This window comes from Heterocephalus glaber, unplaced genomic scaffold (assembly GCF_053883595.1).
Source record: "Heterocephalus glaber isolate CG9 unplaced genomic scaffold, H.glaber_assembly_v1.0 deba00001755, whole genome shotgun sequence".
Classification (NCBI taxonomy): Eukaryota; Metazoa; Chordata; class Mammalia; order Rodentia; family Bathyergidae; genus Heterocephalus; species Heterocephalus glaber.
The window spans coordinates 1,097,360-1,123,309 of NW_028258453.1; the positions used below are offsets into that span (position 1 = coordinate 1,097,360).

Sequence of the window (25,950 nt, forward strand, 5' to 3'; positions counted from 1 at the left end):
CTTCCTTCTCTTCCTCCTCCTCCTCCTCCTGCTCCTCCTCCTCCTCCTCCTGCTCCCCCTCCTCCTTCATTTCTCTCTTGTTCCTGTTTTTGTCCAATTTTTTTCTTTTCTTTCTCTCAACTTTTCTTGTTTTTATAGGAGAGTGAATACAGTTTCTGGTTTTCCTGTTGCTGTTAGTTTGTTCTGTTCTTGTATTTTTTTCCTCCTTCTCTCTTTTTCTCCTGTCTTCTCAAGTTTCCCAAAGTTTGCATGATCTTCCTATGTCTCTAGGCCTCTTTCTAATGTCTCCCTCTCCTTCTACCACTCTATCCTCCCCAACTCCATCTAAGTCTTCTTCCTAGAGGATACATGAGCTATGTTGAAGGGCTTATTTACTGCAAACATATTTCTTATTGGTCCTTGATGTTGATATATAACCACATCCAATTCATGTAGTTAAAGGTGTCATATTAATAGTTATCACAATTTGTTATTTTTCTAAGCTGTGCTTGATGCTACTGTTGTTGCTGATTGTATTACTTTGGTCAAGATGACCTGATTGTTCTAGTCAGTTGTCCTTCCTGATATACCAAGACTGAGATTGCCTAAGGGCCATTACAGACTCAAAACCCAAAGGTCATTTATACCTGAAATATAATCTGAGAAGTAGCCATTCCCTAAGGGTTCCAAATACTGGCAACAAAGATACTTGCAATAAGCAATTTACAAGCAGCAACCCAAGAATGAAATAAAAAACATCATCATCAACAACAACAACAAAATAGAAATGAGAAGACACCTAAACAAACCCAGACTTCCAGATCACCAAAGGTAAATCCAAGGAGCTACAAAAAGGAACAGTCCAAAACTCAACCACCTGGACTCCCTGGTAATGAAAGAGGCTCTGGAAAAAATACAATCAGAAATAATTTTTCAGATGACAACAGAGATGGTGGCCATAGTGAAAGACATGATTAATAAAACTCTAGAGCAGACACAGGTAAAAAAATAGAGAAGCTCAGGAATATGATGGAATCCATGAACACCAAGCATAGGAAAGAAATGGAATCCATGAAACAGATTCAGATATCCAGGAGATTAAAAACTCCATTGCAAGTGTACACACCAGAATGAACCAATGTGAGGACAGAATATCAGATACAGAAGACAGGATTGTGGTTAATGACTATGAAAAGAGTTTTCTAAAATATAGCAAGGGACAAGGAGAAGTCAATCCAGCAGCTGCTAGGTGATACAAAGAAGAATAACATATGACTGATTAGAGTCATATGAGAAGAAGGTGCAAATGACATAAAAAAGTGTACACAGAAGTAATGACAGAAAACTTCCCAAGCAGGGGAAAAGAATTTGACATACAGATAAGTGAAGCATATAGGACTCCAACTAGCCATGATAAAAAAGAAATCTACACCTAGGCATATAAGAGTCAAGATTTCAGAAACCCAACAGAAGAACAAAATTTTAAAAGTGGTTAGAGAAAAAAAAAATCAACTACAAAGAAAGCCCATCAGAATCACAGCAGACTTCTCAACACAAACTCTCAAGTCAAGAAGAGCCTGGAGTGAAGTATTTCAAGTCCTAAAAGAAAACAACCTCCAACCCAGAGTACCTTTCAAAACTATCTTTCACAATTGATGGAGAAACAAGATACTTTCACAACAAAGAACTCCTGAGAAACTTCATGAATACAAAACTAGCACTCCAGAAAATTCTAAACAATATCCTAGAAAAAGACAACAAAGGTCACAACTCTATGGAGCCCAATAGAATGAAGGCATCAGGCAAGGCAAGAAATTAAATGAAAAGGGGGAAAAGTAAAAAATAAAAGAGCCAACAACAGCAAAATATCATGACAAGGATAAGTCAAGACATATCAGTCAAAAGCATCAATGTCAATGGCATCAATTCACTAATCAAAAGAAATAGACTGGCAGAATAGATTAAGAAGCAAGATCCAACAATATTCTGTATACAAGAAACACACTTAATTTAAAAAGAAATTTATAGACTAAAAGTCAGAGAATAGAAAACAATACTTCATGTGACAGGAACCCAGAAAAAAGCAGGGGTAGCTATCCTATTTGCAGACAAAGTAGATTTCAAACCAAAACTAAGAGCAACAAAGAAGATTATTACATACTTGTAAAGGGAAGAAATCCAAGAGGAAGAAATGACAATCATAAATATATATGCACCAAATACTAGTGCACCCAACTATAGAAAACAAATATTAAGGGACATGAAAAATCAAACAAGCACTAATAAAATACTAGTTAGTGGGGGGCCTCAATACCCCACTGTCACAAATAGATCAACTAGACAAAAAAATCAAAAATGAAATATTAGAACTGAACCACAGTTTTTAACAAATGGACTTAATAGATATGTACACAGTGTTCCACTCCACAAAATCAGAATGCACATGCTTCTCAGCTGCACATGGGCCATTCTCAAAAATAGACCACATATTAGCTCATAGAACATGCTTAAGTGAATACAAAGGAATTGAAGTTATCCCCTGTATATTGTCAGACTATAGTGTAAAGAAATTGCAGATCAATTGCAAAAGAAACCACAAGAACTGTACAAATACATGGAAATTGAATAACATCCTCCTGAACAACCAGTGGGAAATTAAAGAATCAGAGTAAATCAAAGAAGAAATTAGACAGTTTCTACAATTAAATAATAATGTCAGTACAACATACCAGAATTTATGGGACACAATGAAAGCAGTCCTACAAGGGAAATTCATAGGAGTGAATTCCCATGTTAGGAAAACAAATAGAGCTCAAATAACCTAATGCTGAATCTCAAGCTCCTAGAAAAAGATGATCAAGACAAACCCAAAGCTCATACAAGGGAGGAAATTATAAAGATCAGGGCAGAAATCTATGCAATGGAGACTAAGAGAATGATACAGAAAGAATCAACAAATTGAAGAGTTGGTTCTTTGAAAGAATAAATAAAATTGACAACCCTTAGCCAACCTTATCAAAAAAGGAGAGAAAAGGCTCACACCCATTCAATTATGAATGAAAAGGGTGAAATTAAAACAGTTCCAGCAGAAATCCAGAAGATCATAAATACTACTTTGAGAAACTGTACTCCAATAAGATGGAAAACACAGAAGGAATGGACAGATTCCTAGATACATACGAATTACCAAAGTTGAACCAAGGAGATATAAAAATTCTAAGCAATTCAATATCAATCAACAAAATTGAAAACATAATTAAAAACTTAACAACAAAGAAAAGCCCAGGTCCTCATGGCTTCACTTCTGATTTCCAAAAGAAATTTAGGGAAAAGCTAATGCCACTATTTCTCAAACTTAGTGAAATTGAAAGGGAAGCAATACTCCCAAATTCATTCCTGGAATCAAGCATTACCTTGATTCTGAAATCAGAGAAAGACCCAACCAAAAAAGAGAAGTACAGGCCAATCTCCCTAATGAGCATAGATACAAAAATCCTCAGTAAGATACTGGCAAGCAGAATACAGAAGATCATCAAGTAGGGCTGGGGATTTAGCTCAGTGGTGCCGCCACTTGCCTTGCAAGTGCAAAGTCCTGAATTTGATCCCCATAGCGCCCCCCCAAATCATCAAGTAGATCATACACCCTGACCAAGTGGGATTTATCCCAGGGATGCAAGGATGGTTCAACATACATAAATTAATAAATGTAATACACTATATTAACAGAGTCAAGGACAAAAACCATATGATCATCTCAATAGACACAGAAAAAGTGTTTGACAAAATCCAACACCCATTCATGATAAAACTCTATAAAAAATTGATATAGACAGTCTCTATCAGCCTGATAAAAGCCATCTATGAAAAAAACAATACCCTACTTCATACTAAATGGTCAAAAACTGAAATCTTTCACACTAAAATCAGGAAGAAGACAAGGATGGCCACTATCACCACTTCTGTTCAATAGAGCTCTGGAAACGTTAGCCACAGCAATTAAACAAGAGAAAGAAATAAAGGAAATACAGATAGGAAAGGAAGAAGTTAAACTGTCATTATTCATGGATAACAGGATACTCTATACAGAAGACCCCAAAAACTCCACCAAAAAACTTCTAGACTCAATAACCAAATTCAGTAGAGTAGCTAAATACAAGGTCAATGCTCAGAAACCAGTAGCCTTTTTATACATGAATAAGAGATTCATTTAGAGAGAAATTGGGGAAACAATTCTCTTCATAATAGCATTAAAAAAAAAGAAATATCTAGGAATCCATCTAACAAAGAAAGTAAAAGAACTGTACTTTGAAAAGGAAAAAAGGGAAAGGAAAAAGTATGAGAAAAGGAAAAAATGGAAATAAAGTCTTTGTAAATAGGAAATGGTGGAGGGGGTGAGGGGAGGGCAGGGGAATGGGGAAAAAATAAGAACCAAGATGCATCATGTAAAGGTACAAGTTCCCAATGATAAATGTATTATATACCTAAAATGTACCAATAAAAGAATTTGAGGGGAAAAAAAGAAAACTACAGCACTCTGAAAAAGGAGATCGAAGAGGATATCAGAAAAATGGAAAGACATCACCTTGTTCCTAGGTAGAAAGAACCAATATAGTGAAAATGGCCATACATCCAAAACTGCTATATAGATTCAGTGCAATCCCGATTGAAATTCCAACAGCATATTTCACAGAACTAGAGAAAACAATCCAAAAATTCATTTGGAACCAGAAGAGACGTAGAATAGCAAAAGCAATTCTAGGCACCAAACACAAGGCGGGGGTATCATGACCCCCAATTTAAAACTATCCTACAAAGCTACTGTGATAAAAGAAGCATGGTACTGGCAAAGAAAGAGACCCAAGGATCAAGGGAACAGATTAGAAGTTCCAGAAATAACTCCAGACATTCTCAGCCACCTCAAATTTGACAAAGGAGCCAAACACCCTCACTGGAAGAAATATAGCTGTTTAATAAATGGTGCTGGAAAAATTGGGTTTCAATTTCCCAAAGATTAAAACTAAACCTATATCTCTCAGCATGCACTAAGCTAAAATAAAAATGAATCAGAGATCTAAATACTAAAAAAGAAACACTAAACCTGCTGGGAGATAGGTTAGGGAGAACTCTTGAAGACCTTGGCATAGGAAAAGACTTTATGAACAAAACCTCTGTCACACACAAACTAACACAAAGAATCAACACCTGGGATCTCATCTTATTAAGAAGCTTCTACCCAGCAAGAGAAATCACCAACAGAGTGAAGAGGCAACCTACAATGTGGGAAAAAAATTTTACCAGCTGTTCCTCAGACAAAAAAATACTATTTAGAATATATAAAGAACTTTAAAAAATCAGACCTCCCAAATTTAGAGACCCAATCCAAAAATGGGCATCTAAAATTAATAAACATTTCTCAGATGAAGAAATAGAAACAGCAAATAAACATATGAGAAAATGTTCAACATCACTGGTCATTTGAAAGATGCAGATAAAACAATAATGAGATTCCACCTCCAGAAAGGATGGCTGCTATCAAGAAATCAACCAATAACAAATATTGGCAGGGCTGTGGGAAAAAAGGAACCCTTCTCCACTGTTTGATGGGAGTGCAGATTGGTGCAACCCACTGTGGAAACCAGTGTTGAGATACCTCAAAAACTAGGATTAGAGGTCCAATTTTACCCAGCTATTCTTCTTCTGGGTATATTTTCAAAAGAATTAAAAGAATCGTACCATAGCAACATATGTATATCTATGTTTATAGCAGCATAGTTTGTAATAGCTAGATCTTGGAAACAGCCCAAATGCCCATCAACTGATTATTGGATAAAGATGTGTTTTAAAAAAAATGAAATTGAGTACAGCTGAGCCATAAAGAAAGATAAACTAGAGATATTTATAGCTGAATGGATGCATTTTGAGGCCATACTCTTAAGTGAAATAAATAGGACACACATGAGTAATTACCGAATTGTTTTTCTCTTGTGAGAAACTGAAAGTGTAAATGAGGACCAAACTGTATAATAGACATTGTGAAACAGGAAGAAAATATTCAAAGAGAAAGAGGAACTGGAGGTGGGGGAAAATGGAAACAATGTCTTTGTAAATAGAGAGGGGTGGAGGAGTTGAAGGGATGGCAGGCCAATGGGAAAAAATAAGAATCAAAATACATCATGTACAAGTAGACATTCCCAATGATGTATGTGATCATAATGTATACCTAAAATGTGTCATTAACTCAATAAAAAAAAAAAGAAGCAGTGGGAAAAGGGAGGAGCCATGAAGGTAAATATGCCCTTCCAAGTCACACTTCAGTGATCCACCTCTTCCTCCTAGACCCACCTCCTAACAGCACATTCAGCTCTGAACTCTTCAGGGCATTAATCTACTGATTAGTATAGTACTCCCATGATCCAGTCCTTCCAAAACTCCACCTCTGAACACATTATTCTTTTGGGGGTACAATCTATATATAAACTATACAAAATGTCATGCTTTCATGACCCACCCAGATATACATAGAAGTATGCTTCACTAACTCTCTATATGGTTCCCATACCAATCAAATTCAAAATTAATCTTAATCATCACAACATGCTTTCGCTCTGATGTCTGACTCAACTCCAAATACACTCAAATATCCCCAAATCCATATCACTGTTAAAATAGTGAACAGTTTTGAAAAGAAAATCTTTAGGCTATATGTTTATAATTTACATGTAGTATGTACCCAACTAGAAAAGTCTAAAATGTATGGAAGATAAAAAATATGCAGAAGAAACCCAATCAAAAATTTTTTTACTAAGTATAACTCCAGAAATTCTTTCACATATTTGCCTATTCTTTTTTGAATTTCTACCATAGTTTATGTAATTATGATGTTATAGAAAATATACTTTATCTGCCATTACAACAGTTTTGTGATAATGAAAACTAGTGATTAATATTTCATTAATAGATTTAAAGTAGTATACCTAAACTTGCCTTTCTTGTTCATTATTTGGCTCATTTTCAATTTCTCACATATATAAGTAACATTGTAGTGAACATCTTCATGACTAAATTTTTTAAATTACTACATTTATTTCTATAGGTGTAACTCAAAAATAGAGTTATAATGTCAAAAAATGATATAAATTTGTAAAGATATTGACAAAATATTACTGAGCATTGCTGGAACAAGGACTTTAAATGAGTTACATTCTTTTTTTTTTTCTTCATACTGGGGATTGAACTCGGGTCCTTGTGCTTGCAAGGCAGGCAGTGGAACCACTGGGCTAAACCCCCGGCCCATGAGTTACATTCTTATTTGAGGAAACAAGAAGTACTCAGGTTTCAGTGTTTTCTTCCCCCACTTAGTTCCTGTGATATATCTTGATATATCTTGAGAAGGAGAAATCCTAATCACTTCTCAACCTTTTGGCTAAGATCAAGTGTAGAAGGAGAAATCTTTTTATAAGTTGGTGTTTATCTCCTTTTTTCATATCCTTTACTGTGCTTTATCTTTCTCTCTTTCTCTTTGTAATATATATTTGTGTATGCATGTATTTTTGTTGTATTTTACTTTATTATTCTGGAGACTGGGATGGAACTAAAATAATTTTCTTTTCCATCCTTTTCTTTATTCCTGATTGGGGATTGCCATTATGAATTGTGATGCATGAATTGTGGAAGGTCTGGGGAAAAAGAGTGAAATTTGGCTACAGTCTGTGATTGTTCAGTAATGAAAAGTGATGTACATGCAAACCCCCTCTGCAATGATTTCTGCAATGTATTATTTCTGCAGTGATTCACTATTTGAAATTTTTTGTCTTTTATTAATTCATTCGATTGTTTGTCAACTCATTTTCTAGTGGTGATCTTAGTTAATAAGTAAAAGTGGATGTTGCATTTTCAGTCTAAAAACAGATAAAATTGACATAATGTCAAAGAGAAAATGAAGATTGCTTTGAGATGTATCTGTTTGCTTCCTTCCTTTACCCAAGTTCTTCCTTCCTTCCCTTGATGACTTTGTGTATGTTTGGGCAATCAGGAGATCAATATAATCCTAATGACTCTCATTAGAAAGGCTTGAGATGGATCTGATGGGTTGTTTCTCCCCCGGGATCAGCTCAGTCGTGCTTCAACCCAGACATTTGCTGATGAGAACACTGACATCCCAAGAGGGCATGGGACTTGCTGATGACCCTGCTTGGATCAGTAACAGACCCAGGCTTTGAGCTCAGACTCTTCTCACTCTGGCATCCTTGTCTTCGTCTTGTGAGTCTGTGAAATGGATCAGAATGGGATCAGAATGAAGCCGTGCCTCCCATCTGCCACCGATCTCTGCTCTAGGTGTCCCTTCCTTTGTACGTGTGGTGCATACTGCCTAGAATATCACCGTTATTTCATCTGCCAGGGTATTTGCTGCTCTCCCTCCTGCTGTGGTGGGAGCATTTCCTTTCCCTGAGCCTCCCTTGATCCCCTTTTCCCCTCACCACACTGTGCATCCCAGAGAGCAGCCTCACCAGACGTTACCCAGTCCTCAGTGCCCTGCTCTGTCACAACTCTGCCACACTCAGAGCTTCTCTAGGGTGGACTGCACCCCTTACTCATGACCTAGGGCAGAGATAGGCATGAGGATTAAAACATATTAACATTCAAAGCCTCTTATGCTTAAAAAAATCAAAATAAATATTCATTGAGGAAGAAATGAAAGTGGATGGAAATGCAGGCAGATTCTCGTGACTGTATTGAGCAGGACTGCTGGGTGCCAGTTGCATGGAAAGCAAGGAAGGTTGAGGAGGGCCAGGATGATGAGTCATCTGCTTTGGTCCTGCAGGGCTTCCTCAGTCTCTCTGGAGCTCTTTACCACACAGTTGACCAAGTTGGCCCCTGCACAACCCCTTGCTGCTTAATTCTATTTGATAGTGTTTGGTTTGGGACAATGCAGTCCAAAGATCAAGGAAAGCCCCCTCCGAGCTTTCCTTATTAAATTATTTTGCTTTGGGTTTTGAACATTGCCAAGCAAATCTCATTATGAATTTTTCAATTACTTTCTTTTACAATTTTCATAATTTGGTAGGGTAAGCTCTGGAGTCAAACCAGTATCTGTGCCATCATGCTAACTTTGATTATTTTCAAACTCCTCATTATAGCAAGTGGGAGGACATTGGCTTCCCTTAAATCTGATTTTATTTTTCAAAGATTTCCACTGCCCCATAATTTGCTTTGTGCCCTGGTCTGATAGGCTTCACCTTAGCGTTGGCTGTGAATGTAGGCTGATTCCATTTTGTTTGTTTCACTGAATATTATTGCTTTGGATTTTATGACTTAAGTTTTTGCATTTTGAAGGGAATTGTTTTATTATTTGATTACATAAAAATCAAGAAGCGATTTGCTGATGAAAACTATTGTGATTTATTTCGTCAGTCAACTTGTTGGCCATTTTCACTGAGCTTATTTTTATTTCCATTTTGTTGGCATAATGTTTGTCAAGGAACAAACAGAGAGACAGGGAGAAAGGACAATAGCACTTATAAAGAAATGTATACATGTGACTTGGGCACTTAATCTTCATGGTGGGGTGGGGGGGGTGGATTTCCACTTTGCAAATGAAGTAGGCAAAGCTCAAAGAGTTTGACCAGAGATTATCTAACCCATTCCCTTTCTACCATCTTTGTATTTTATTATTATTACAACTATTATTACCATTGTCATCATCATCATCATGTCATCCTCAATAATATTAAAACATATCTGGGAAGAAATAGTGATGTCCAGTGGGATGGGATGAATAGATTTAATAAAGAGGAGGGCAGGAGGGAGAAAGGGAGGGAGGGAGGGAGAGAGAGAGAGGGAGAGAGGGAGAGAGAAGAGTAGTTCAGGTAACTCAAACTAGAAGAGCAGTCTCTTTGGAAGGAGAGAAAGGAAGCAGATATGTTGTTTGGCTTGGGAACAAAAACCCTCAGCAGTGGAATTTGACATCTCTGACATCTGAAGAGTCCTCATAAGGAAGAGGACTTAGACCCATGCCATGAAACCCAGGTGCCAGACTCAGTTACACAGGGTTGTGATAAAGAGGACTTTTCTGGAAAGTGTAGAGATGTCAGTGTCCCTGGGCTGTGCATCAGGACCTCCATCAGGGCCTGCAGGCTTTGAGCCAGTGAGCTGTTAGGATTCCTTCACTTGGCAAAGCTGTGCATCCTGACAGATAGGCCCAGGGCTTGTGCAGGTGTGGGACTGAATCCCTTTGGATACTGTGGTCCCAAATAGGCCTCTTTTGTGCTCCTCAGTGTTTTCTAAGGCTGTAGTGTGAGCTCTGTCTCTCAAGGCCGGCATTTTAGCAAAGGCCGTAAAGACATACTTAACCATGAGTGCAGTTCAAGAATGAGGCTCTTCAACCTACTCCCCACCATGCTCTTCCAGCCCATTAAGGGATGTTCTTTAATATCAGTTGGAAACACATGCAATTTCGCTGCTTCTCTCTCCCTCTGGCATCATCAGAGTTGCCGGTTCCCCATAACCCTTTATGGTTAGAGAATTATTAAGAGGAGGTTGTTTCAAGAGGCAAAACCATCCTGGGCTCAGGGTGTAGTTTGATGGTTCTCACTTGAATTTTATCTCAAAAAAGTCAAATACTCAATGAGGGCAACATAGTACAATGAACAGAGTATGAAATTTGAGTGAATAAGAATTGAGTTTGGTTTTTGCATCTCTCTTTTGCCAGTTAAGAAATCTCAGGAAGATTTCCAATAAGAATAATCTATACCAGGTCTTCTCTGAATTATGATAAAGATGAGAGATGGCATGAAGGGATTAGTGCTGTGCTTCACAAAGTACATAGGAGCACAGAGCTCAAAGGGCGGGCCCTGTTCTAGTGTCCAGGGAACTTCCTGGAAATATAAATGCTCAGGCTGTCCTCCAGGGCTGATGAGTCAGAAGCTGAGCGTGGAGAGGTGAGCAGCCTGGGTCCTTCCAGATGATTCTCATGGCTCCTTTGAGTTTGAGAACATCTGCTTGAATAAATGGTGCTTACCTACTGTTGTGGTTGTTGTTTTGTTAATATCTGTTTTATTCTTTTTTTTGGTACCTGGGATCGAACTCAGGACCTTGCACCTTTGAGGCAGGTGGCAGAACCACTAAGTTAAATCTCCAGCCCAATATCTGTTTTATTCTTACAAAGTGACCCTCAGCCTAAGACCAGGGGTGTCCAGGGAGGTAGGTCAGCATGTGGGAAAGACTACAGAGAGAAGATAGAGCCTGTACCTGGTGGGCAGTGGGGACATGACCAGCTCAGCCTGCTGGCAAGGCTCCAGGCTTCTCGAATTCTGGTCTTCCTCCTGTCAGATTTCCATTTAGTTGCCATACACATTTAGCATCAGTTGTACGCTAGACATGTGGTAGGGGATCAGACATCATAAACATGATCAAGGAGCTCATCTCCTTCTGTATGTATGCTTGTGCTTGTGCTCATGACATAGGAACATGAGCCTGGTTCCAGCCCTGTACTCCCCATGTTGAATCACACGGATGCTTGTGCTCTATGCACCTGATTCATGTGTTTTTCTCCCCCTTCACATCCAGGGGTGGCATATTTCTTTACTTTATCTGTGTGATCTGCTTTGTATCTGTGCAAACCCATTTAGTCTTTCTTTCGGATCATTCTTAATTTTTCCCATGGTATAACTCAGATTAGGTTGTGGTTTATCATAGTCTTTGGACAATTTAAAATTTTGACAAATCATTGGAAATCAATGTGTCCCTTTGCCCCGAGGCTGGTTTATGGCCCCTTGCTTTGCTGATGGTGTGCAGCTTCAGTTTCTGAGAAGGGAGTCATTGATTCTTCCAGGTTAGGGCTCTTCTTTCTTCCTTTGTAGTAAACCAGCTCCTTTTTCCTGGGAGACATGACAGACTCTCCCACTAGGAGACCCAGAATAGGGCTGTTTCTCCTCAGGGTACCAAAGGGCCCCCAAAGGAAAGGCAGTCATAGCAGCTCCAGAGGGTCAAGTGTAGGAGGCAGATGTTATCGGCAAATGCTTAGCCAGAGTCTGGCAGCAGAGGTGAAAGCAAGCATGATGAAAACACAGCTGTTGCCTCAGGGGGCTCCATGTGGTCTTTAGGGGCCACTACGGTTGACTATGACAGAGAACAAGACCACTTTCAGTCAAGGAGGTATGGGGAGAAATTTAAGCTCTGCTGATAGCTGATTCCATCCATGGCTTTGGGCACAGTTCTTCCTAAGCCTCAATTTATTTGTCTGGAAATGGACACATTTATACCTTGGAAGTTTATTCTGAATTTACCAAGAAAAGGACAAATGGAATAGCACCAAGCAAAGAACTTTTCTGGAAGAAGATGTTCAGCACAACTTTCAAATTTATTTTCAGGAGCTTTGGTTCTCTACTCTGATTTCCCCTCCTCCACCTAATGCCCCCAATCCAAAGCCTGAATATTCTTTCTCTTTCTAAATCTGCTTTCAAGAGAAGATCAGAAATAAGTTGACCCGAAGGTCTATATCATTAGAACTCACCTTTAAAACACATCAGGATCATCTGGAGAGGTTATTGAAACATAAACTACTGTCCCTCACCCACTCCGATAGTGGGACAGGTATGAAACACAGCAGTTACATTTCTTATGATTTCTCCAGCGCTGCTGATGCTGCCGACCCAGGGAATGCACTCTGATAAACACTAATCTGTAGAACAGACTTTGAGGATGTTAAAGCTGGAGAAGACTTGAAGGACCATCTGGGTTCCTCTCAAATTTTTATAAATTGAGAATGAGTCTGTAATTGGACCAAGACTGTATCCCAGTCTAACAGTCTTTCTAATTTACCAGGCTGATGACAGAGACCAATTTCAAGTGTTATTTATCCCAAGGGAATTGCATTTTAATCAGGATCCAAACTTTATGCTATGATGTTGATGATAATCATCATGATCATGAGGATAACATGTTATTGTGTGAGTTCCTTTAATGTGTCAGGCACTTTCCATGCTGTCTCTCCCTTCAGTGAGCTTGTGAAGCTGAACACTGTGCCACTCTTGTTCTCTAGGTGAGGCCACTGCACTCAGAGAGCTCTGGGGGCTGCCCAAGGGTGCCATGGGAAGACCTGGTCTGCTTGTCTCCAAATCCTTTCGCCAGCATAGCATACTGTGCTCTCTTTGAACTGGAGTTGAAGATTCTCAAAAGAAAGTTAAGGGATCAGAGTAGATTTTATGAGAGGAAAAGAACCAGTGGCCTTTATGGAGATGCAAAATTACCTGCTCTCTACCCGCAATATGCTTCTCAATATTGACCATGGTACTCTAAGACAACAGGAAAACCGGGATGACAGGTAGTCATTGGCAGAACGCAGATGCCTGGCCACCATGAACCATTTTGTACCACTGATGTCTGGAACATCTCCATTTTCTCAGTCTTCCTGCCCAGATGATGAGTGGCCTCACTGGGACCACCATGACCAGCCCACAAGCTGGCCTTGTGCCTTCATTCATGGAGTGAAGCTGCCCCAGTGGTTGGGACCTCAGCTCCATCCTATTCACTCTGGTCTGAGTCAAATTGTCTCTAGACAGTGTGGACTCTTCAGGAAAGGCGCTTTTGTGGCAGTGTAGGAGCCCAGCTGTGATCTTTATCCCTCCCACGGAGCCTGTTCTCCTTTGCATCCTTTGCTTGTCCAGAGTCTCATCCAGATACAAGATCATTATCTTGCCCTCCTTGGGCAACAGGGTTCCTGAGGCTCCTGAGTTGGGCTTGGTGAACAGCCCACAGGGCCTTATGCTCTACATCATTTTGGACAAAATGTTTACATTGTGTAGATGACCAAGGAGAGGTGGGCTCCTCACCTCCAGCAGAAGGAATGAGCCTTCGTGAGTCTGCTGTGGTCCTTCAGGCGCTTGGTACCTGAGTTCTCTGCTGCCTCCCTGGGGACTGTGATGCTCATGGTATCTTTCACACACACACAAACACACATGCACATACACGCATACTAAAATTTCCACATACATACACACTTGCATGCCCACATATGCTCACAATTATCTGCATATTCTCTCACACACCCACACACTCACACAACTTTCACACACATGTGCACATTCCCACACACTTATGCACACACCTATATACACATTTCTACATTCACACACTCATACACATTTCTCACACTTATGCACACACAGTTTTTACACATACACTCACAAATACACACCTACATGTGGTGGCACATATTCTCACATGAAAACAGATTTATACATCCATTCACATTCCCACACATTCTCACATGCATATACACTCACACATACATGACCTCACATCCTTGCAGACCCACACTCACACATGCTGACACACTCACACAGCGTGTTGCTGACTGAGGGTGGAGGAGTGACTGGCGGGAGGGGAGTGTGTGGGAGGAAAGATGTTTCTATCACAGCTGGCAGATGAATCTCTGGGGACTGGAGAGAAGGCAGCTGAGCGTGTGCCAAGCTGGCAGCGCCTGTGCCAGGCACAGTGCTCTGCATCCTGGGACCTCACCCTGCAGGAATCCTCCCAGGGCAGCATGCCCAGCCCCTGAGAGTGCAGCTTCACAAAGAGCTGGATGTGGTAGCTGGGGTTGCTTGCTTTTTCCACTCACGATATGAGGCTGAATCTCTAAAATTATCCTCTTACACATCTGCAATCACAAAAGAAATTCTTCCTGAAGCACAGGCAACAGAGGTTAGAAAAATAAAAATAAAATCCACTCATAATGACACCACCCAAAGCTGACCATAGTATTTACTACTTGATTTTGATTCTTTAGAAGGATAAACCTTTGGCATAATAACTTAACACAGGCTCTCATTTGTTATGTGGTAAAGTGCTGGCTATTGTTTATTTAGCAGAGCCCTAAGTATGGCACATATCAAGGGATTTAATTCTCATCAGAGCTCTGTGAGGTGTTGCTCACTTTATACCCAGCAGAACCCAGGCCTTGAAATGTTAAATAACTTGCCTGTGCTCACAGATCCAGCAAGCAGGGCAGCTGGGATTCAATCCATATAGCTAGACTCCAAACTCAGGCGAACTCACAGCCCAGGCTGCCTCAACCCCAGGACTTTTCCCTCAACAATTAATATTCTAAAAGCACTATATTAATAGTAATATAATGTCCCATCATTTAATGCTACCTTTTACCCACCTGATTCTTAATTGTTGGGCATTTAGATTCTGATTTCTTGCTAGTTTTGTTGGTCTGAAAAATCTTTACACACGCATCATTCCAGAAATTATGTAATTCCATAGGAGAAATCCCAAGGGGTAAAATTGCTGCACATGCACATTTTAAAAGCATTCATTTCTCCCCACCAAATTGCCACTCCAGAAATATCATGCCAGCCCATGCTTCTATAAGCAGGATGTAAAATTGTCCTTTTCTCCATAGATGGTCTGGGTTTGTACTATTGCATCTTGTGATTTGGCACAGCGTATAATACAGGTATCATCATAGCCAGGGTCAGGCTGTGTCTGGCAATGTGTTGCCATTGTAGGAACATGACTATCAGAGCTAGGACTTGGGGTTCTTGAATGGCCAGGTACTGCTTTGTTGGGATGAAGGGTGGATGCCAGGGGAGGCAGAATGTGTGCCACCTGGGTGGTTAATGCACATGAGGGTGTGTCTGGTTGCCAAAGCATCCTTAGATGTGCAGACCCATGTCCTCCCTTCTCCCAGGGTCAGCAATCCCATGAACAATCTTTGTTTGGAAAGCTAGGGAGAAACAAGCATTAATATTCATTTCACCAGGAGCCTTTTCTCCAGCCCTCTGTACTTGAGTCTGATGGGAGTCTGATAGGCAGAGGGGAAAGCATGGGCTTCTTTGGAGCTGGGTGGAACTTAGGTTGACTTGGCTATGCTACCCACTATCTGAGCAGAAGCTTGGATGAATCATTTTGTTTTTCTAAACCTTAGCTTCTCCATCTGTAAAAGGGGATGAATGCTCTGTTCTTGAGAATCATTCCATGGAGGATAGCACCTCAGATTTCTGGACCCAGCAGATGCTCCATGCCCAGCAGCATTTGTGACTGATGTGAATGCCACCAGCATTCTCCAATGGGAGAATACTCTGATTGCTTGCCCTATAGTATCCTCAACATTTCAGTGGCCACATGACATAAAATGAGTCCATGACTGGAAATTCAGAGCACATTTAATATTATAGATGGACAGGCCAGATAAAGGTTAATCAGCCTACTGACAAGGTGAAATGCAGTGTTTAGTTTTGTTTTGTTTTGTTTTGATAGTAGAATGCAAATATGCACCATTGCTTTGATCTTCTGGCACTGTGAAATAAATATCACCAATCTATTTGTAAACTGCTCATAGTGTATCTCTCAGACATCCTCACTAACTTGCCACCACCAGCAGGGATAAGACAACTCTGGGAGACATGGGGAAGAAGCAACTACCATGAGCAAGAAGTGGCAAAATAGTGAATCTACAAATTTCTTGTGATGCTTGGTGGAGGGGCTTGGGACACATGCGGATATGTGGCTATGCCCACCCTTCTCTCTGAGCACTGGCCTGTGCTGCACAGTCAAGAGGAGCATAGAATCCTGCCCATACCCTGTCTTCCCAAGAGCCTGAAACACATCCTCCCCAGAAAGGAGTTGTTGATAGAAAGAAGTGACAATATCTCCTAGCGTGAGAAGTCTCTGAAATGGAGCTGAGGGATAGAGGACAGTGGGGAGGGACAGCCATGCTTTCTCAATGAAGTTAGAGACTAGATAAGAGGCTGAGCCCCCCGAGAAGGGGACTGAGCCTAAGAACAGAATGAATGGGGTGCTGAGACTCAGGGAATCAAGGGGTGAGCTTGCGACAGGAGGCACTGGACAGAAAGGAGACTCTTGTTAATCCTGGAGGTGGAGGATTGATGTATTAGGTGTGCCCCATGTGGGCAAGCCAAGCTCTGGACAAGCAGCCCAGGTAAGGAAGTGGATCCATAATTATTAGGGACCATATGAAAAACTGATTCTGAACCTTCAAGGAAGAAATGCATCCTAGAATTTTTTTTATGGGATGGAGTGGGATGGAGCTAATTCTGCAAAGTGGATAACAGGGGGGTCTTCTAGGCAGTGACAAAACTATGATGGGTGGAGATGTTTTGACTTCTATAAGTTGCATCTGAAATGTTCCTGACAGTGTGGTCAGACCTAAGAAGGCATATGTCTCACTGGGGCTCTGCGACACACCAGAAAAATTGGGGAGACATCCCCAAGGTCCAGAAAATTCTCCTGGAAACTGATGGATTGGGACCCCAGGAGGAGGTTTTAGTGCTGCATTCTACTTAGTGTAGGGTTGAAAGAAGAGGGCTAGAAAGCTCTGGAATACCAAGGAAGTAAAGCAGAATGTTGAGAATGAGGAGTATTTCATAAAGATAGAGCCCAAATCTGGCCTGTCCACCGCAGTTGGAGTTCTGATTTAGTTCCCATCTTCTAACATACACATCTTCTTGTCCAAGTCCTGCTCTGGGGGTGTCTAGTAGATTAGGGATCCAGCCACGACGTGCTTACTGAAGCAGACATGAGACAGAATGGCAAATTTAGTCCCTGTTTTCAAATGGCAAGTTGAGGGTCTTGGGCCACCCAGCAGGTCAAGGAAGATTTCTACTTCCCCTCTCTTCTCGACTGCCTTCCTGGTGAGCAGGGATTTGAGGCTGACATATTGCAGGCATCCTTTTTCCACTTCTCCTCCTTCTCAGCTTAGCCCAGCAGGACTCTAAAAGCAGCTTCCTCCTGGCATCTGTGCCCGCCCATTCCCAAGGCTAAACTGCAACCACAGTTGCAACATCGTGTGAAGGAGTCCAGGTGCCTTGTGAGAGCAACTGAGGTTGCTTCCTTAAGAGTCAGGCTCCACTTGATCTGAGCCAACTTATTTCTTTCTCGCTCTTGGAATATCACTTGCAAGGTAGGAACGAAGCTGATCTTAATTCTTGCCTCAACATGACATGCCCTTTTGAAATCGTACAAATAACAGTGTCTGATTGTCACGTTGAATTGCAAGCATGGATGTGAAATGTTCCGAAGTCTGACTAAAGCCAAATATTAGGTCATAAGTCAACATTTTGTTGAGAAACTTGGTTACTAAGAGGTTGAAAAATTTATGTCTTTTCACAAGGAAACTTGTTTGCCAGTAGGAAAAATATCTCAAAGACTGTTATCGTCTTACATGGAGGGAAAGAGATGTGTGTAATTTTGCAACCCAGGTCAAAGTCCTGCAGGATTTCTGAAATTGGATTGGTTGAGGAGTGAGGCTTTGGTGTAATATTTGAATTGCTTCCCTACATGGAAGCCAATAGGTGGCACTGGTGTGTGTCATTTCTGAAAAGGAGGTTGGGCAAATTAGTGTGAAAGTCTAGGAGCAGCCTGGATCTGCAGTAGGAGGTCACATTCTGCCCATAAGTCCTTATGATGGAGAGATCCTGACAGGAAAACGACTCATCTTGGGCTACGGGCACTTAGGGTCTTGAGAGAGGGAAAATCTTGGTTTTCATCTGAGCAGCTGTGGCACTCTCTGGAAACTCTCAGTGCACATGAAGACTCAATGGGAGGAAGGTAGAGACAGGAACAGTGCCCTCGCCCGCAGTGCCCAAGGTCCTGAAGCTCAGCAGCTCGGCCTACTTTTGTGTGTGATATTTCAGCCCAGTGGCCACGGCCACACTGAGATCTTCCAGCATCTGGTGTAAGTCTTGGTAGGAGGGAACAAGAGGGGAAAGAGACATCTGTGTGCTCACTATAGAATGAAACCAGGCACTTTGCAGCTTCGAGAACATTACACACTCTGTTAAGAAGACCAAGGGGTAATGTCTAGTTTGCATTTCCTTCCAAAAGGTAGAACAGCTCCCATCCCCTCAGAGTGCCTGAATCCGAGTCAAAGTTAGAATCGTGGTCCAAGATAGAAGTGAACGTCACTGTAGAGCGTGTGATGGAGCAGAACTTCAGCTGTAGACTCCTGCACATAGACTTCTGATGGGATCATCTTTTTTTTTTCAATTCTATTTTTCTTACCACATATTTGCACTACATAATATTTACATTTCTTGTGAGGAGTTGTTACATCTGTAACACATCTTAATCTTTTTTGGTTTGCTTCCCCTCCCCCCACCTCTTGGTTCTCTTCCCATTTTCTCTTTTTTTTGGGTACCAGGGATCAAACTCGGGTCCTTGAGCTGGCGCGGCAGGCGGCGAAACCACTGAGCTAAATCCCTGGCCCTTCCTTCCCATTTTCAAAAGATCTATCTTTCTCCTTCTTAGTAGCTGTCTTCTATTTTGCTCTTTATTTATAATTTGGGTTTCTCATATAACAGAAGCCATGTGATATTTAAGATTGTGTGTCTGACTTATTTCGCTTAACTTTATGCTCTCAAGGTGTATCCATTTTCCTACAAATGACTCAAGTATATCCTTCTGCATAGCACAGTAGTGCTCCATTGTGTGTAGATACCACATTTTCTGCATCCATTTGTCTGCTGATGGACATATAAGCTGCTTCCGGGACTTAGCTATTATGAGAAGGAATAATGCGAACCCCTTGCACTTTATGACATATACTGACACCAGAAACTGTCTCCTGTATAAACATAGACGTGTGTGTGTGTGCATTGTGTGTATGCATATGTGCATGTGCACGTGTGTGTGTTTGTGCATGCAGGCTCTCCCTCATGTAAGGCTAGAGGAAGGCGAGGGGCAGAAGCCTGACTGGCACCGTAACAGTCAGGATTCTGTTCCTAAGGGGTTGTTCCCTGTAGAACAAGCTCCAGACATGTGCTTGTGTTGGACATTAAGTCACGGCTGCCCGGGGGCACTGAACCCAAGGCCATCACCAAGGTGTGTCCTAAGGAATATCCAGTCAGGTTCTAAGCAAATACTAAGTGGACAGACTGATCATCACCCTCTTCCCCAGGGACGGTGTCCAGGGAGTAGCCTCTCCCTCTTGCCCTGCATCTCTTATACTCCCCTTGCACATCTGACTCATACAGCTCAGTCCTCCAGGGTTGGACTCTGCACTCTTCAGGGGTAAGTGAGAAACAGACCCATCCATCATGACCCTCCTACAGCTTCTCCTTCCTACCCCTCTCCTTGAGCTGGGCTGGAGCTACATCTTTCACATATAACCAGAATGAATGGCATCAACCAGCAGTGGCACTCGAAGGCCAGAACATGGTAGGCGAGTTTGCTGGGCTGTCTGGTGGGCAGAGGGACCATTTAGGATGGTTACCTCAAAGCTCGACACAGAGGTGTCTGCTGCTTGAAGCTGATACAGCAAGTCAGACCTGCTGGATATCATGGTGATTTTGGTCTTTCAGGCAAAGAAGGGGAACTACGCCTTTCTGTGGGATGTGGCCGTGGTGGAGTATGCAGCCCTGACAGACGACGACTGTTCAGTGACTGTCACTGGCAACAGCATCAGCAGCAAGGGCTACGGGATTGCCCTGCAGCATGGCAGCCCCTACAGGGACCTCTTCTCTCAGAGGTAGGCAAGACCAGTGGGGTAACTCCAGCAGCCTCCAAGTCCTGTAGTGGGGGCAGAAGCAGACCTTCTCCTCAGAGCATGGACTGTATCCAGTGCCCCTCCCTCCCTCAGCTAGATCCTGTGTAGGTGCTGGATAAAAAGAGGAGGTATGTGGTCCCTTCCTAAAAGGGTGCCTAGTGCTGGTGGGGCCGTGAGTGAGTTGGTGATGCCAGCCCAAGGCATAAGCATGATGACAGGGTCACTGTCAGGGTGCTGGGGTGGGGTGGCAGACAGAATAGTACATCTGAAAAGACCTAGGAGACCCAGGAGGACTTCCCAGAGTTAGTACCACCAGAACCTTGAAGGAGTAGAAGTTAGCCAGTTAAATGGATAAAGAATAGGACCTGGCAAGGGCCTAATACTCAATTTTAAAGGGAGATATACTATATCTGCAAAGTTGTAATTGTCATGTGGAAGCTTAGAAATGTGGATCCTGGGTGGCAGAACATCTCCTGCACATGTCCCGAGGGCTTGCAAATGGTAGCGCAGGAGTTTCCTGGTGCAAGGAGATGCTGTCTGCTGGATGAGGAATGGGCCTGGTCCTCCATTTTGGAGAGGAGGGCCACTCATGCCCCCTCCTTGTCCTCCCCAGACCAGAATCCAGGTTTCTAAGCCATCTCCTGAGAACTGATATAGATATCTGGCAGTTAATATTAGCAAAAAGAATGGGCACTGGGGAGAAAAAGGAGAGGAAGGCTACAGACAGGAGGGCTCTAGCCTCAGCAAAGTCCACAGACACCCTCTACCAGAAATCAGCACATTGTGTCTAGTTTGCATTTGCCCATCCAGCTTCCCATGGGATTGAAGCCGCTCAGGGCATGATCGAGTTTCTAACTTCCCAGCCCAGGCATCTGGCTAGCTTTCTTGAGAAAATTAATCCCTCAACATTCCACCTCTTTTTCTGCCATAGCAGTTCCCCTTGTGACCTGGCATTAGCCACACTGAACTGAAGGTAAGCTCAGTAGCCTTTGCCCAGCAGCCAGTCTGCCAACAGGAGCTCCTGTCCCCAAAGATCGCTCAGCCTTGGACCAACACCCTCCTGCTGGGTGAAGGTGGAATTGCAGAGTCCAGCGGAGAAGCCCCAAGAGTGGCTCTGGCTTGGTCCCCCAAATGAAAGCAGTGGCAGAAGTGCCCAAGTGGTAGGCAGGCCTAGTGCCAGTCCTGTAAGTGCAGTGTGTGCAAAGCTGGCACCAGGGGTAGGACTAATTAAGGTAAATGAGGCTTTGGGGTTTTCTCTAGAATTTCATCAAGTATACACTCTGCTTCTCTGTTCCCTGGAGCAGAGAGCAATGACAAGAGAGAAGGAGGAGGAATGATTTATCAATTGCTCAGATTCAAGGCATGAAGAAAAGACGGTTTCTCTTTAGGCTTTAGAGCACACTGGCATTCTTGAGCTTTGTACTAGTCGACTTTCCTGCATGGGCAGCTCGGGGTGATTGCACAGACCATTGACCTGCAAGCATCTCAGTGGAGCCCGTGAGGCCCACACTGCAGCAACACCAAAACCGTGAATGTGCCCCAATACAGTGCTTCTGCAGCACAGGGCCCAAGAAGGGACAGTTAGAGTCCCTTGAGCTTGAACTACCCAGTTACCTCCTGTAAGTCTGTAGAACTGGATGTTCAAAGAGAGGGGAGAGCAGACATTGACCAGGAAACTTTGAGACTCCACTGGGTTGGTAAATGGAGTCAGGGCAGTGGGAGCCCAAGTGAGGTCAGAGGAAGACACAAAAGTCCTCACACTGGAGAAGGAGGAGATGAGTACAAAAGAGTATGGTCCCTCTCCTCTAATACCAGGTTTGTCAGGTGCATGAGGAATTTGATGTCACTCATGTGGACCCAGGGACAGTGGACCAAGGCTAGCTTGGAGGTGTGCAATCCCAGGAGGCAGGCTGGCCCTAGGACAGTTGTGCAAAGAACCTGTCCATCTGTCAGTATGAGGTCACTATGGGCCCTCCCTCCCATCCTAGTGGTCACCACCAGCAAAAGTGGCCAGTCTAATTTTCATGTCATTCTCACAGGAAGTAATGTATCCTTCTTTGCTTCTATCAGAAGGCCATATGCTTGGTGACTCTAAATAATTGTCTTCATGGTCAATAATAGCCTGTCTCCATGGTGGAGCACTTCCTGGGCTAGCAGCACCCCTCTCCTGGCAGATGGGTGTCTGCTGTTGGAGGAACACTCAGCCCTCAGGTTGCCAACCTGCTGACGCTTTGTTGTATCCTGTGTGCAGAAGTGCATGCTGCCTTGGGTGCGGCTTAGAAGGGTGACAAGGCTGGTCCAGAGACAGTGCATCAAACCATTTGCAGAAAGAGGGTCTATGCATATGTAGCAGACCTCAGCCTTATCTGGTCAGTATCTGAACCCATCTTTCCCTTCATCCTAGGAGCTAATCTATTTCCTAGCTTTGGCAGAGGATAGGATGTAGATGTCTGTGTGAGTGGTGAGGCTTATGTGCAATAACAGGTTTGCAGACCACAGCATGCAGAGTGGGCATTCAATAAATGTTTAGCAACTTAATAGCCATTTATTGAGCACCTACTGTGTAGCAAGCTCCACAACTATTGAATAAAGGCAAACACCTGCAATTATATCTGTCTGGAAAATAGAACAACTGGCTTCAGGAAGTGGCTATTATCGCTCTGGCTTCCTAGTAAGTGGGATATGGATTATTATAGTGTGCTTTAGTTTAGCCTTGTTCTGTAAGGCACTTTGTGCCTGGGACTTGTCTTTCCTGCTGCATCTGTATTTCAGTTTCCTTTTATTTGTTTTTGCTTTAATTCTGTTTCTTCCTATAAATTGCCTTACATTCTCTCTGGAATAAGACTGGGCATAAAAGATGCACACAATTATAGGTAACCGAAAGAGATCAGCAAAATTAAGCAGCCCACCTTATGTTACACAGGGGCTGCTTGAAGAGTGGAGAGGTGAGGATCTGCTCCCGCCATCTGGCCAGGGCCTCTCCATCCCCTGGGCCAGAATTTGGCCCTCAGAGAACAATCTGCTATTCCACAAGGAGCGAAGCCTCTGTAACCAGAACCATCCAGGTCTGAAGAATAGTACTGTTGTTTTCTAATTACAACCTTGTCCACATCTTCTAGATTCTGAGCCTGGAGTCTTCACAAGTTAAAACAGACATCGTAAGGATTGCTCTGCAGGCTGTTATGAGGATTCAGGCAGTGTGGAATGATTTACTCCTGCTGTGTTCTCAATAAGAGGTAGCTCAGGACAACAGTGGCCTAAGAGAGCTGCTGGTCAACATAGCCATCAGACTGTGTGGCTGCTCCCCTCCTTTTGTGGAGCTCTTAGTACTTGCCAGGTCATGAGCCAGTGTTCTTTGAGGCAGGTGCATTTATTTAATCTCAGATTTTAGTGATGGGAGAGCTAAGTTTGAGGGGTTCAGGAGTTCGTAGTTTGGATTTGAACTAATGCTCATCAGAGCTGAGTTTATGTCCGTAACCTGAAGTTCCTCCATCTCCAAGGTGAGCCCCTAGTTCCACTGGTAGCCTTCTCCAGGATCCTGATGTCTTGTGTATCTGGTGCTGTGGCTGCCAGGAAGCTCAAACTATTCAACCCTGCCAGCTGGGGCTTAATTACTGCTGGTGGATATGCCGGCATGCAGCTGCCCTGACACCATAAGAGCCATGTGAAATAGCAAGTGAGACACTGCAGCTGCCCAGTTAATCATGCAATGTGGAGAGAGCTGCAGTGCTCAGGGGCATTGGGAGCATGGCCCCAGCCATGCAAATGCACATGTAAATCATGCATTTATCTCAGCCACCAAGTCCCATCATGCACAGTCACATTCTAAGTCCGTTATGCTCATCAGTCCCCTGGGAACACTGTGGACAGGACATCATGATCTCACAATGGCCATTTCACTTTAGATTAGTTTTCATTATTCAATATTATACATTTATTGACAGAATAAACATCCGCTGATAGCCAAGGCTGTGCTAGCCCCTGTTCTTATATTAGGGAAGACACGGAAAGTAGTGTATGGCCCCTGTCCTGCAGCCATTGTCCTGGTCATCTGGCAGGGATCAGTGATCCATGCTGTAAGGTGAGGACAGTGAGGTTAACAGGGGAATGTCCCTTGTTTAAGGATTCTCAGCTGAGATCTTGTGCCTCTAGGGCCTGCACTTTGCACTGATCTGGGCCATTTCAAGCCAGTGAGAGGCTATGCTCTGCTGTGTCCATGCTGCTGACAGGTTTCCTTCGGCTGACTCCCTTTCCTTCCACCAGCTGCAAGCCTTTATGTGGTAATTAAGCACAGAGTCAGACCTGTGGTCATAGCAGGGTGCAGGGCAGGTCCAGGATGGGGTCTGTGTGGCCATCCAGCTGAGCTTCTCCTGGCCGTGGAGAACCTGTACTCTCTGTGCTCACCAGAGGCCTCAAGGAATCACTCACTGCAGGTGGTGCTCGCTGAATGTATCATCATGGACCAGGTTCAAGGAGCTCTTCTCCGCAGATGGAAGCGCTTGTGTATTTGAGGATCAGGGGCAACCGACTGCCACTGGCTCACTGTTTAGACCCTTGGAGTTCAGAAGGATCCACAAAATACTGCAACAGATGGAAATCATCATGAGGAATCTGTTATCAGAAGGAGTTGGCCCACTCCACCATGGCACACAGCACAAAATCCAGACTCCCTTTCATGCCTTCTTGGAGCCCATGCCCAGGCTCTGCCTACTTCACTGTCTTTATCTCCTACCATCCTGTTCCTCACTGGATACGCAACACCTTCTCTGGTTGTGTGTCAGACTCTTAAACACACACAGCTCTAGCCTCAGGAAAGTTCTTCCTCCCCTTCTTGAGTGCCAATCCTGCCAACCTCAAAGTGGCTTCAGCAAGATATTTCATCTCTCTGCCCCAATGTCCTTCTTGGTAAAAATGAGAAAATAGAAGTAATCATCTCAAAGGGTCAGCATGAGGATTCAGCATCATTTGGATCTTCCTTGGTCCAGAGAATCTGTTGGACAATCAATGGTTTTTTAAATTTTCACTTACCTGTCACCTCCTCCCTGATCTCATCCTAGTACTCCAATCTAAAGTCCCTCCAAATTTGCCATTTCCTGGGCCATCTATTTTCATTTCACTATATTTCTTATGGCCTGTGTCTTTACATCACTTCTTCTAATGGCTTCAAGGTTGGTGTTTGTGTCTCTAGACCATAAACTCTGCAGTGCTGAACATCTTACCTGGTACAGTGCAGAAACTCCTTAAATCATATGAATGAATGAAAGATTTTTGTGGATCCTAGTGGGACAAACTTAGAATAGATGAGTTGAGTGCCTCTTATCCAAAATGCTTGGGACCAGAAGTTTTAGATTTTGGATTTTTTCCTGATTTTGGAATATTTAAGATGTCTTGGGAATGGCACTTAAGTGTACACATGAAACTTATTTATGTTTTATATACACTTTAGGCACATGATCAGAAGG

At 42.8% G+C, this 25,950-nt stretch overlaps 1 protein-coding gene across 5 annotated transcripts in view; it reads left to right on the plus strand.

Annotated features, from left to right (window-relative positions):
- Grid1 (glutamate ionotropic receptor delta type subunit 1) overlaps positions 1-25,950 on the plus strand; it is a 737,700-nt gene that overhangs the window by 701,028 nt on the left and 10,722 nt on the right. For all 5 annotated transcript variants that reach the window (XM_004867724.3, XM_087201127.1, XM_087201126.1 and 2 more), the window contains one exon: positions 20,304-20,470. In XM_004867724.3, the coding sequence (XP_004867781.1) occupies positions 20,304-20,470 (167 nt within the window). The remainder of the gene's footprint in view (positions 1-20,303; positions 20,471-25,950) is intronic.